General features: G+C 51.7%; 1 protein-coding gene across 3 annotated transcripts in view; it reads left to right on the top strand.

Annotated features, from left to right (window-relative positions):
* The window catches only part of F8 (coagulation factor VIII), a 71,414-nt gene that overhangs the window by 28,178 nt on the left and 30,620 nt on the right, over positions 1–12,616 (top strand). For all 3 annotated transcript variants that reach the window (XM_056809881.1, XM_056809879.1, XM_056809880.1), the window contains exons 11-13: positions 2,655–2,869; positions 7,047–7,197; positions 11,192–11,401. In XM_056809881.1, the coding sequence (XP_056665859.1) occupies positions 2,655–2,869; positions 7,047–7,197; positions 11,192–11,401 (576 nt within the window). The remainder of the gene's footprint in view (positions 1–2,654; positions 2,870–7,046; positions 7,198–11,191; positions 11,402–12,616) is intronic.

The following is a 12,616-nucleotide window of genomic DNA, read 5'->3' as shown; positions in this document are numbered from 1 at the left end:
CCCTGGGGACGTCTTGGTGGCCTTGGCCTTGCCATGTTAGGAGAAAACCAGGAAGGCACCCATCCAGTGATTGTGAGTGTCCGGAGGACATCATCCAACTCCCTTCCATTCCCCTCAACCCTCCCACCCCAAAGTTCCAACCAATACCACTGGCCATTTCCACTGGGCCCTCCTCCCTTGGGCATGCCTCTTCCATGGGAAACCAACTCACCTTCCTTTCTCCATGAGTTCTGGACCTGGCTCCTATTCTTCTCTCCTCCCCAACTCCTTCAACAGACATATTGTCTCTCCCCCAGACACCCTAACCACTCAGTTCCTTGACCTACTCACTTGCAACGACCTAATATTCTCCTGTTCCCCCTTGGCCCCACACAAAAATGGCCATCACCCCCACATGCACCATGTCCATGTTCAAAAATTCTGAAATCATCTTCTCTGAGCAGTATTGGTTGGCTTTCCGCTTCTGTGTTCCCTTCCGGAACCCAATTCTTTATCCACACTGTGCCCTCAGTTCTATCCCAGACCATCACTAGAGTTGCCTCTTTCTGCCACTTTGCCCCCTTGGCCTACATCGTCCTCTTCTCTTAAGTCCCTAGACCCCTTAAAATATTGTTGACCTCATCCTGGCAAGCTTTAGGCCACTCCCACCATTGCCCATCTTGCTGCCTCCTAATGGACGGCTGAACAAAGGCACAGAAAATCAGTCATTCCAACAGGTTTATGTTACATAGATATGACGACTGGGCTCTCACTGATGCCAGGCAATCCTTCTACCCTTACCAATTCATGCTGCAGGGCAGCCCTCGTCTTCTAGTCATCTTTCCCTGCTTCTTCCCAGATGCCTGCAGACACGGCCATGTCACACCCATGTCTCCCTCAGCCTCAAAAACCCCTCACTCGAGCCTTCCATGCCTTGCTAAGTGTCATCCTGCATCTCTTCTGCTCTTGTGGCTACACTTGTGGAGCTTCTGACCTTAGAATTTGAGGGAAACTACTCTCTTCAAAGTCAACCATTTCAGTCTCCACTGCCTCTGGGGTGACCTCATTTGGGGTTTTCTCAGCAAAGATATTGAGTGGTTTGCCATTTCCTTTGCCAGTTCATTTTACAGACAGGGAAACCAGGGCAACGGAGTTAAGCAACTTTCACAGTGTTGCCCAGCTAGTAAATGTCTGAGACCAGATTTGAACTCAGGTCTTCCTGACTCCAGGTCCAGCCACTCACCAAAGTTACCAATGACTCTTTTTCTTTTTTTATTAAACCCTTACCTTCTATGTTAGACTGGATAAGAAGTATCTGTTCCAAGGCAGAAGATGAATAAGGGTGAGGCAACTGGGGTTAAGTGACTTGTTTGAGGTGAGTCACGTGGCCAGGAAGTATCTGAGGTCGGATTTGAACCACCACTGGCTCTTAATGACTTTTCTCAGGGTGTTTGTCACCCAGGCAGGTTTTGTACCTTTTGTGCCAAACTGTCAAGTCTCTTTCCAATTCTCTCCTCTCCTCCATAGCTGTCCTTTCCTTTCCAATTTTTCCCCTCAAGCACCCTCATTTCATTGATCAAAAACCATGATGACAATATTTTCAACCTGTTGGAAAAAGTTCTTACTTCATCTCTTCCGAGAATTCTAGTCGAACCTGTGCCCAAGCTGTGTTTTTCTTTGAGGCTTTGCTTGAGGCTTTTTGGGAGCTGTCATTGACTTCTTCTGGGATTGTGGCCTGAGGGCGCATAATCTTTTTAGGGTGAGATTCTTTTTGCCAGTCTCCTTCCTCATTCTGGATCTTATTCCAGGTTGGTGTTCTTGTGCAGGGAGCATCTGGGTCAGGCCCAAAGCTGCTCTTGGGGGTTCTGAATGTGGTGTTCCTCAGGATCTCGGGGACAGCTCAGCCTCAGGACCTGCAAGCTTTCAGTGCTCCTGAAGTCATCTAAGCCAGGGCAAAGTTTGACTACTGCCCCCGGCCTGAGCTCTGTGAGCCCCTGACCCGAGTTTAGGTCTGAGCAACAGTAGATGCTTCTGGCTACTGTCAGTTGGAATTGTAGGCTCCCTTTTGGTCTCGGTTCCTCCCTTATTGGTCCACTGCTGGCTTCCCAACCAGGTGGAGGCCAGAATCCAGACCCTCCTCTTGACCTGTGGTCAGAGCTGCACTGCTGCCGCTTGCTTCTGAGTTTGGGCCTGTGGCCTCTCCCTATCTCAAAACGCCCTCCTCTGGTCCCAGGTCCTCTCCTCCGGGTGCCCTGGCTCTGCTCCATGGAATTGGACCGCTGTTCCCTTGTGCCAGTTCTTGCCCTTTGTCACAGGCTCTCTCCCTCATGCCTGCTCTGGGCCAGACACTGTCCCCAGCGCCATGGGATGGTTCTGTCTCCATTCAGCACCTTGGGCTAGAGAAGTGACTCCCTGGGATTTTGCTGTGAACTTGCCCATCAGGATTTGGCCTGGCATATTCTCTGGATCTGCTTGGGGCGGGGGGAGGGATGGGGACAGCTCAGTCCTACGGCTTCCTCAAGCTCCTGGATCTCTAAGCGGAGGATTCTCGGAACGGAACGTGGGGAGTGACGTTTTGCTCTGCCTATCAAGGGATGCCCATAAGCTGGCATTCCCATGTGTGGTTCCTCACATCTCCTAAGGTTGTTGCTGTTTCTTGCCTTGGCTGGGGGTAGGTGTGAAAGACATCAAGCACGTGCCCATCCTGCCGGGCGAGACGTTCAAGTATAAATGGGACGTGACTTTGGAGGAGGGACCGACCCAAGCAGACCCGCCGTGCCTGACAAGGTACTACTACAGCTCCGTCGATGCCCAACGAGACCTGGCTTCAGGCCTCATTGGGCCCCTCCTCATATGCCGCAAAGAAACTGTGGATCAAAGAGGGAATCAGGTACGTCCTTCCCCTTCCTCCCGTGGGCACCCCCAGACCTCGGGCCTGTTCCAGTGGGAGGTGTGCCATGGGGCTGGGGGCCAGGAAGTAGCTTTGCTTGGGAGCCCCCAGGCTGCCTTTCCAGGAGCTCCAAGAAAAAGACGTTTAATGAAAGAAACTAGTCGAATGAGTTTCAAGAGAGCCTTTGCCCCTAGCTGGGAATATCCTACCCCACAATCACTATCCCGACAACCAGAGAGGGGCCAAATACAGAGAGCACGTGCTTTCCCCACTCGAGTAGCAGCTGCTGCCACCACTGCCAACGGACGGACCTCCCGGCATCCCGAGGGCAAGGAGAGCCAAGGAACGGCTTGGTATCTGGCCTCCGTCTTTGAGCGAGACTCTGCTTGTTGCCCCTTTCCTCCCCAATGGAACTGAGGGTTATTCAGTTGGCTTGGCTCCCTTCAAAGACTGAGGACTGAAAAGAAGCAGAGGCAGAGGTCCAGAAGGTAGACCCGTGCCAGATTGGCAAGAGCAGAAGTTCCGGGGATAGCAAGCTCACTCACCCCTCCTGCGTCTCGAGCAGAGTGACGCATGATACAGCTTCTTTGGCCAGGGTTCTGCCTTTACTCTTCCGCAGAGCTAGGAGTGCCGGGTGGGGGCCCGCCCCTCCTTGGGGATCCCTTAGTTCTCTCTCAGTGGCCGTTGAGCTTTTGACCAAGGTGTGCTCCTGGCTTCTCCCTGTAATAACCAACCGGAAGTGGTTCACTTCAGACCAAGATGATAATCTGGATGGATCCCTTTGGGCTCAAGGTGCTTTTCCAGTGAAGGGTGGGATTCCTCAATACCCCTCCTCAATCCAAAGCCCCCTGGAACCAAATGGTTAGCCTTTAGAGCACACTTACCGTGAACCAGGCATCTTCCAAATAGGAGCTTGTTGGATCCTCACAGCAACCCTAGGAGGTAGGAACTACTGTGATTCCCATTTTACAGATGAGGAAATGGAGGCAAATGGAGGTGAAGTAACTTGGCCATCTGAGGCAGGATTAGAACTCGGGGTCTTCGGCGCTCAATCCCCCTAGCTCCCTACATAACATCAGGGGATTCTTCTCTCAGGAGCTCTAGCAACTCCCTCTCTGGGGCACGGAGTAGGGCAGCCCGTAATCTACCTGGGGGAGCTTTTCCGAAACCTCAAAAGCCCAAGATTTTCCATGAAAAGTCCTATTGGAATGGCCCTGGAGAATGAGGGATCTTTTTAAGACCATTTGTAAAACCTTTGCCTTCTGTCTTAGCATTGATACTGAGGGGCAGCTGGGTAGTTCAGTGGATTGAGAGCCAGGCCTAGAGAGGGGAAGTCCTGGGTTCCAATGGGTGACCCTGGCCAAGTCACTTCACCCCCATTGCCTAGTTCTTGCTGCTCCTCTGCCTTGAAACCAACACCCAGTATGGATTCCAAGACAGAGGGTTAGGGTTTACAAATGTATACTGAGTATTGCTTCCAAAATAGTCGGGGCTGGGCAAAGGAGGTGAAGTGACTTGGCCAGGGTCACCCAGCTAGGAAGTGTCTGAGAAGGCCACAATGGAACTCAGGACTTCCCCTCTCTAGGCATGGCTCTCTCTCCCCTGAGCCTCCCAGCTGCCCATATCTGGTGGTAAGCTTATGGGGCCTTGGGCGCATCAGTAATGTTGGCAGAACCTTGGCAGGACACTTGGTTTCTATTTGGTTGCAGTCTGTGCACCTGTTCTTGGCAGGAGTTCAAGAATTCCACAAGGCTCCACCCTAAGACTGTTCTGGGTTACAAACCTCTTAACCCATGCCGTAGTACCTGCCTCCTGCACAAGGCGTGATCGGAGCTGAGGACCGAAGGGTTCCAGGGAAACAAGGGGGAGGGAGAGCGCCATCATAAGGGGACGGAGCTGCTCAGAGCCCGTTATACCATTTGTAGGGTGGCAGAGCCTCTGAGAGAATACCGAGAGGCCCAAGAAAGAGGAGCCCGTGCCCGCCTGCCCGCTCCCTTATTACTAGGCCTTGATGAGGGTTTGCTGTGTTTGTTCCCGGTTGCCAGTTGCCCCGGGCAGCGGGCAGTGGCAGGGCAGAAGAGCAAGTTGGATCCCCCCACCAGCCCCCGGGCCAGGCCAGATAATAACAAAGTAGGAAGAGAAGAGAGGTGTGTGCACGGGGCCAGGGAGGACCTAGGCTCATGTGCAAGTTCTCCCCAGGGATAGGGGGAGCTTCTTGGCTGTTGGCCTTTCCTCGAGGGAGTTTCCATTGCCTGTGGAGTCAGAGGTCCTGTTCCCAGGCTTGGGCTCCCCTGTCTACCTACAGCCACGGGAAATGGAATATCTCGCCTGAGAAGCAGAGCCAGGAGGCCAGCGTAGCCAAAAGGCAGATGGCATAGAACCAAGGCGGTCCTCAGGAGATGGGAAACCCAGGAAAGGGCCAGCTTGTGAAGAGCCCCGAGTCCCCAGAGAGAGAACTGAAGATTTGATCCTGGAGGGAACAGGGAGCTCACAAAGCGGGGAGCGGGAGCCCCGGGGCAGAGACTTGAGATAGGAAAGTCAGCGAGGAGGTGTCAGAGAAAGGTGATGAGGTGAGGAAGACCACAGCTTAGGGTCCTTCCCAACTCTCCAGCCATCTCCTTCAGAGCCCCGGCAGCCCAGCTCCCTTGTGTGGGCGCCCTCTCTGAGTTCTGCAACTGGGAATTAGGATGGAGTCAACTCTGCTGCTGCTCCATGAGAGGGGGCATCAGTCTACCCCACTGCTTTCCTACTCGGTGGGAAATGGGGCCTCTCCCTGGCCACCATTGCTCTCGGGGTCCTAGCTCTCCCTTTAACTTCTTGAGTTTGGGAACTGTCTTTGTTTTTCGTGTCTGTCTCCCCAATGCTCGGCACAGCACACAGTAGGTACTTAATGAATGCCTTTTTTCCAGTACTCTTAGAATCAATACTGTATACTGGTTCTGAGGCAGAAGAACTGGAAGGACTAGGCAATGGGGGTCAAGTGACTTGGCCAGGGTCACCCAGCTAGGAAGCGGCTGAGGCAGGTTGGAACCCAGGATCTCCTGTCTCTGGGCCTGACTCTCAATCCACTGAGCAACCCAGCTGCCCCCCAATAAATGCTTTTTCATTCTTCTATCACACTGCAGAAGCTCCAAAGCCAGGATCTCTAGAACACATTGGACAGAATATTGGGATAAAAAAAGGTGGCGTTCAGTAGTGATGAAGGGAAAATCCTAGGTGTGGGTACAAGATGGCGGAGGCATAGGCAGGCAGCAGGTAGCTGGAAAAGATCTGGGAGTTTTAATGGACTGCAAGCTCAACAGGGGCCAGCAGAGTGATATGACCCCCGAAATGGTTGGGTTGACAGTAGGCTGTATTAAGAGAGACATACCAGGGAACTCTCATGTGCGGCTCTAGTTGGGCCATGTTGGGGTATTGGCATGGAGTTGTAGGGACTACGTTTTAGGAAGTCTGTACTAGAGATGGCACAGAGGATGCAAAGTCCCAAGATCAGGGATCAAGAAGGCTGGCTAAGAGAACTAGAGAGCAGGGTGGCTCAGTGGATTGAGAGCCAGGCCTAGAGACTGGAGGTCCCGGGTTCCAATGTAGTTCAGACACTTCCTAGCTGGGTGACCCTGGCCAAGTCACTTCACCCCCATTGCCTAGCCCTTACTGATCTTGGAACCACAGTATCAATTCTAAGACAGAACCTAGAAAAGAGAAGTCAAAGTCTATTTAAGTACTTTAAGGGCTGTCATGTGAAAGAGCGAAGACACTTATTCTGCTTGGCCTCGGAAGGCAGAACCAGGAACATTAAGTAGAGAATGTAATTGAGTCCGTTGAGACTAAACGTGAGGGCAAAGGACCTGACTATGAGAGCAGCCCCAAACGGCAGCAGCTCCTGCTCCCCAGTGAGAGGCCTAAAGATCACTTGTCGTGGACATGGCAGAGGGGCCTCCTTTTTGATGACGGTTCACACCATCATTTCCAACCCTGAGAGGGTGGGCCTGGGGACAGGCTGGCTAGACGTTTATTCTTTGGTTTGGAGAGGCTTCTTGCCACCTTGGACTAAGGGTGATGATGTTTTTGGCCTTGGCAGCTCTTAAAGAGCATCTACTGAGTCACCAGGAAGTGGTCATGGGCATTGGTGGGATGGTGGCCCTCGCCAACGGGAACGGTCTTCTTTTGGTTTCTCTAGATGATGTCGGACAAGAGGAACGTGCTCCTCTTTTCCGTCTTTGATGAGAACCGCAGCTGGTACTTGCCAGAGAACATGCAGCGGCTCAGCTTGGACGCAGCTGAAGTGCACCCCCAGGATTCTGAGTTCTACACCTCCAATGTCATGCACAGTAAGCTCTGAGGAGATCAGCATCCAGGAAGTGGCAGTGATAGTGAAGGGAAGGGAAGGGAATGTTGTCTCCATGCAAAGGAGCTGACCTTGGACCTCGGGGTTGAGAGGCAGCACCAAAGCCCTTCGTTGTCACCTCTTATTCTCCCCTTCAATCCACTAGTAACAAAGAAGGTGACCTTTCTCCTCCCCAAGGCCAACCCCTCGATTCCATCTCCTCTAATGTCATCTGAAAGATTGTCTCCACCATCTTCGATCTCTTGCTGTCTATTAACTCCTCCCCTACCATCATGCCAGTCTCTCTGACCCTTGAAAAGCTCTCCCTTGGCCCTTCCATGTTCCCAAGCTCTACCCCTCTTCCCTTTCACAGACAGACAGACAGACACCCCCCCATCCACATGTTCTCTTCTCATACATATCTCAATCCCTTTCACTCTGGCTGCCAACGTCTTTACTCAACAGAAACTACTCTTGCCAAAGCCACCGATGAATCCAATGGGTTTTCTTGGTGGAGCTTCCTCTTTCTTGACTTTCCTGTGAAATCTGACCCTGTATATCCTCTGGAATGCTTTCTTCACTCTCCATCTCTCCATTTGCATGACACCTGTCTCTTTTGGCTCTCCTAGCCATCTTACTATTTCTTATCCATTGCCTTCGTCCTTGAATCCTCACCCAAGATCTTCTCCCTAACGATGGGTGGAGTCAGCCCGTCTATATATATATATATATTTAAGCCCCTGTGATGTGCCAGACACTATGTTAAGCACTGGAGATACAAAAAGAGGCCAAAGACAGTTCCTGTCCTCAAGGAGGACACAATCTAATGGGGAGACAACAAACAAATAATTATGTGCAAACTCTCTATAGGATAAATGGGAAATAATTTAACAATAGGGGGCCCTAAAATTAATTGGGATTGGGCAAGGCTTCCTGTAGAAGATGAGACTTCAAGGAAACCAGTAGCCGGAGATGAGGAGGGACAGTGTTTCCAGTATGTGAAACAGATAGCCAGTGAAGATGGCCAGAGCCAAGAGATGGCTCTTGTTGGAAGATCCTGGACATGTTGAAGACCAAAGTGTGCGAAGACTTGAAAGGTCAGAGAGCATTTCGTATTTCATCCTAGAGGTGATTGAGAAAAGGGTATGTGGTGTGCTCAGCCCTCCACTTACCTTGGCAGATGAATGGAGGAGAGACTAGAGTGGGGAAAGACTTGAGGCAGGAAGACCTTTCAGCAGGATGTTGTAATAGTCTCATCATGAGATGCTGAGGGCCAACACCAGAATGATGGCAATAGCTGAGGAGAGAAGAAGCATTTGTATCTGAGTTAAATGGATGGTTCTGGGCAACAGACTGGATCTGGGGGGGCAGGGAAGACGCAGTAAGGAGTTGAGGATGCCAACTAGCATGGAAGTCTGAGAGATGAGAAGATGGTGTGGCCTTCAGCAGAAATAGGGAAGTTGGTGATGGGGGAGGGGGGGCTTTAAAATGAGGCAGCCTGATGTCTATTTGGCTTCTAGTGCAAGATGTCTGAAAGGAAGCTGGAGGTCAGCAGAGAGACTGTGGCAGGATAGGTAGATAGGACATGTACCAGTGAAGGGATGACATGGGAACTGATGAGATCTCCAAGTGAAGTAGCAAAGAGAGACAAGAAAAGAAGCCCCAGGACAGAACTCTGGGGGATACCCACAGTCAGCAGGAAGAAGATTGTGAGGGAGACTGAGATGAATTAGGGTTAGGTCAGGGGAGAACTAAGAGAAAAAGGTCTCTTCAAAGCCTAGAGAGAAGTGAGTGCCAAGGTAGAGAAGGTGATCAAGCAGTATCAAAAGCTGCAGAGATGGAGGAAGAGGGGGAGGATGATGGAGAAAAGGCCCTGGATTTGGCAATGAAGAGATCACTGGGAACTTTGAAGGGAGCAATTCCCATCCAAAGGGGTTAAGAAGAGAGTGAGAGGGGAGGAAGTAGAGGCACCCATTGTAGGTGGCCTTTTTGAGGAGTTTAGGGATGGAAAGATCAAATGGGAAAACATGCGCTTGTCTGTAGTTGGCCTGGAGCAAACCAAGGAGGAGAGATTGTAGGCAGAGGGGCCAGTCTTTTGGAAGAGATGGGATAGAATGGGGTCACGTGAGCAGGGAGAGGAGTCTGCTTTGGCAAGGAGAAGGGCCCCCTCTCTGAATGAGACAGATGTGAATGAAAAGGAGATAGTAGCAAAAGCATATCCAAGTGGTCTGAGCTAAGGAAGAGAAGAGAAGAGGGAGTTCATGGCAGATGACCTCACTTTTTTCCTTTTTGTAAACTACAAGGCAAAATTCCCTGCTGAAATCTCCCAGTGGGGGAGGGGGGAGGAGCCACAGGAAATTTGAAGAAGGATGAAGGAGCTAGGAAAAGCCATAGTGGAGAGTTAAAAAACAAGCTGCTGAGGGAGACCTGGTAGGATTGCCATGCAGCAGTGAGGACCCAGCTGAAGTTATGTAACATAACATGTACACAGTCAATTTCCTGTTCTTCTCCCGCCCCCAGCTCAGCAGCAGGGATGTAGGAGTGAAGGTGGAAGATAGTGAGGATGATCCAGGGTGAAACTGGTGAAATGATAAGGGAGAAGTGACTTCAGATAGGAGAAAGGTCTAGAGTTTTGAACTGGCTCACCAAGGGTTAGGATTAGGGTTAAAGGGCAAAAAGAGGAGGGAGTAGCCAGTGCAGAGGAGACCATCTGGGAAAGAAGTGAGGAGCTCAGGGACTGGAGGGAGTAGAATTTGGTAAGGGAAGGCAGAGGCAGAGGTGGAGAACCAAAAGCCTGCAGCCAGATAAGGCTCTGTCCCAGGCCCTCTTCTCATCTCTCTGTGTCTCTCTGCTGGTTGGCCTCATGGTCCCCATCTCTATGCCACTGACTCCCAGCTCCAAGTATTTATTTAGCCAGACCTGGATTGGCTTCTGAGCCCAGGCCTGCAGCAACAACTGGCTAGTGGAGATTTTGAACCAGATGCCCTTCTCGAATTCAGTATTTCCCAAAGAAACATTCATTATTTCCCCCACCCCATCTGATCCACCCTTCTTCTGGATTTCCTTCTGGATTTGAGTCCACTGTCATCCTTCCAATGAGCCAGGTCAACCTCAGTGTCATCCTCGACTTCTCCTAATCGGTGCCCTCATCTCCCCTCAGCTGGAGCCACAGCTGCCTCCTAATCGCTTTCCTTGCCTCAGGTCTGGCTCTTTTCCAATCCATCCTCTGCACTGCCACTACCCATGAGTGCCAGAAACATGGCCCACTCCCCTCCTCGAAAAGGCCCACTGGTTCCTTGTTGCCTCTAGGAGGAACTCTCCTGGGGGGTTCTTAGAAGCTGGGCTGGTTTATTGCATAGCACCCCCCCCCCTTTAGGCCTGCACTCTACAAGGCACCTTCTTGTTGATCCATCTCTCATCTCCACGCTTTTGCATCCCTGAAAGGTCCTTGGCCACTTTGACCCTCCAAGCTCAACTCAGGTGCATCCCCCTTCCCTAAAACGCTTGGACTGATTTCTTTCTTTTGGAGGCATCCAGTATCCCCTTCTATGGGCACCCCAAGAGAATGTCAGCTCCTGGAGAGCAGGGACTGCTTTCCTTTTGCCTCCCAACTTCCCCTACCCAGCACAGTGCGTGGCACAGACTGGGCGTTTACTGGATGCTTGTTTCTTGGCATTCATAAAGCGTGGCTATTCACCTTCCTGCTGGTCTCTGGTCCTCCTTTCTGGAACCAAGCCAAGGAATAGCTTCCTGGCCTCCAGGTCTTCTCTTTACTGAGTGATTTCCAGTCCCAAGATCTAGCAGCATCTCTTCGTTCTTTGGCCCCTCCGCCTGCTTGACTCCTCCCTTTGTGTGTGAGAAGAGGGCCAGGCTCTTCGTGATGGCAGAGTTATATCTGGGTAGGCGAGATCCTCAGATCTCTGACGCAGACTCACCTCAGGCCAGTGCTTTGACTGATGACTGGCACACATCTCTGACAGCCTCCACTGTCTTTGCAGGTATCAATGGCTACGTGTTCAACAGCTTACAGCTGGCCGCCTGTTTGCACGAGGTAACCTACTGGCACATACTCAGTGTTGGGGCGCAGACCGACTTCCTGTCTGTCTTCTTCTCTGGCTACACCTTCAAGCACAAGATGGTCTTTGAGGACACGCTCACCCTCTTCCCATTTTCTGGGGAGACTGTCTACATGACCATGGATAACCCCGGTCAGTTACACAGAATAGGGACCACTGGCTGTGCCAGTATAGCCCTCAGGGTGTCTACATTGTAGCAAATCTTTGGGCTGAGGCTAAAACCCAAACTGATGGGTTTGGAGAAATAGGAAGCAGTGGCCACTGGGGGAAAAACAAGCCTTCCCTCAGAATGACAGAACTGGAACCCCCTGAGAAACCAAGTAGTCCAAATGGGGAAACTGAGTCTCAGGCACACTCCAGAGCCTCAGTCTGTGCCCAGAGAGCAGGAGTAAGAGTGAAGGAGGGCACTGAAGAGGCATACTTCAGCTCAGTGGCAAGAAAAACTACTTGACAGTTAGAGGTACCCGAAAGTGCCAGGGGTTGTCTGGGAAGGCGATGGGCTTCTCTTTATGCCACATAATTCAAGATGAGTCCTGCTGACTGCTTTGGGGGCTGCTTGTTCAGGGAGGGATTGGGCGTGATGCTTCTGGAGTCCCTTCTAGCTAGGAGATACCGTGATTTGTGTGCTCCTTCACGTACAAGTGCTCGAGCATGTGACTGTGTCTATGTGTGAGAGCATGTAGCTACACTGCGTGCCTGTGCTGATATGTGCTGTCCTTTGACTTGGCCACTTCAGGCCCCAGGAAGAGGGCAAAGAGCCCTCTGTGGCAAGGACACCTCATCCTGGGGGAGAGCCCAGTCAAGGTTTTCTAATGAAGGCTGTGTTTGTCCTGCTGGGCCAGCCGAGGCACCAAGATCCCTCCGCCACTGGGCTTGCTGTCCCTGAGAGAAAGACTGTGTCCTAAAGAACAAACAGGAGGCAGCTGGATTCTAGGTCCCTTTAGAGGCCAGGGAGGGGGGTCCTTGGATGAAGAGCAGCACCTGCCCCCCAAGCCTCAGGCAGCCACTTCCCCGACGGGTTCTCCCAGCAAGGCTCCCACCTGAGGTCCAGCTCTCTCATTTTATCCCTGTTCAGACCCAAAGAGAGGCCTTGCTCTCACCTGAGGAAGGCCGTCTCCAAGAAGGCAGCTGGAAATGAGGGCCACAGCAAGAAAAGGAAGCAGTTTCCCCGCCACAGCTCCTGCTTCTCTTTCCACTCGGCTCTTATTTGGAACCACTCTGGCTGGCATGGCATGCCCAGCATTTCCTCTGGCAATCTAGTTCCAGGCTTGAGTGAAGGCCTAGTTCAGTTTGTATTGGGGATTTCTAGTTCTCCTCTCCAGGCCTTGGGGGAAATGAGGTGGTTAG

Source organism: Monodelphis domestica, chromosome X (genome assembly GCF_027887165.1).
Source record: "Monodelphis domestica isolate mMonDom1 chromosome X, mMonDom1.pri, whole genome shotgun sequence".
In the NCBI taxonomy this organism is placed as follows: domain Eukaryota; kingdom Metazoa; phylum Chordata; class Mammalia; order Didelphimorphia; family Didelphidae; genus Monodelphis; species Monodelphis domestica.
This window is presented reverse-complemented; position numbering and strand designations above follow the sequence as displayed.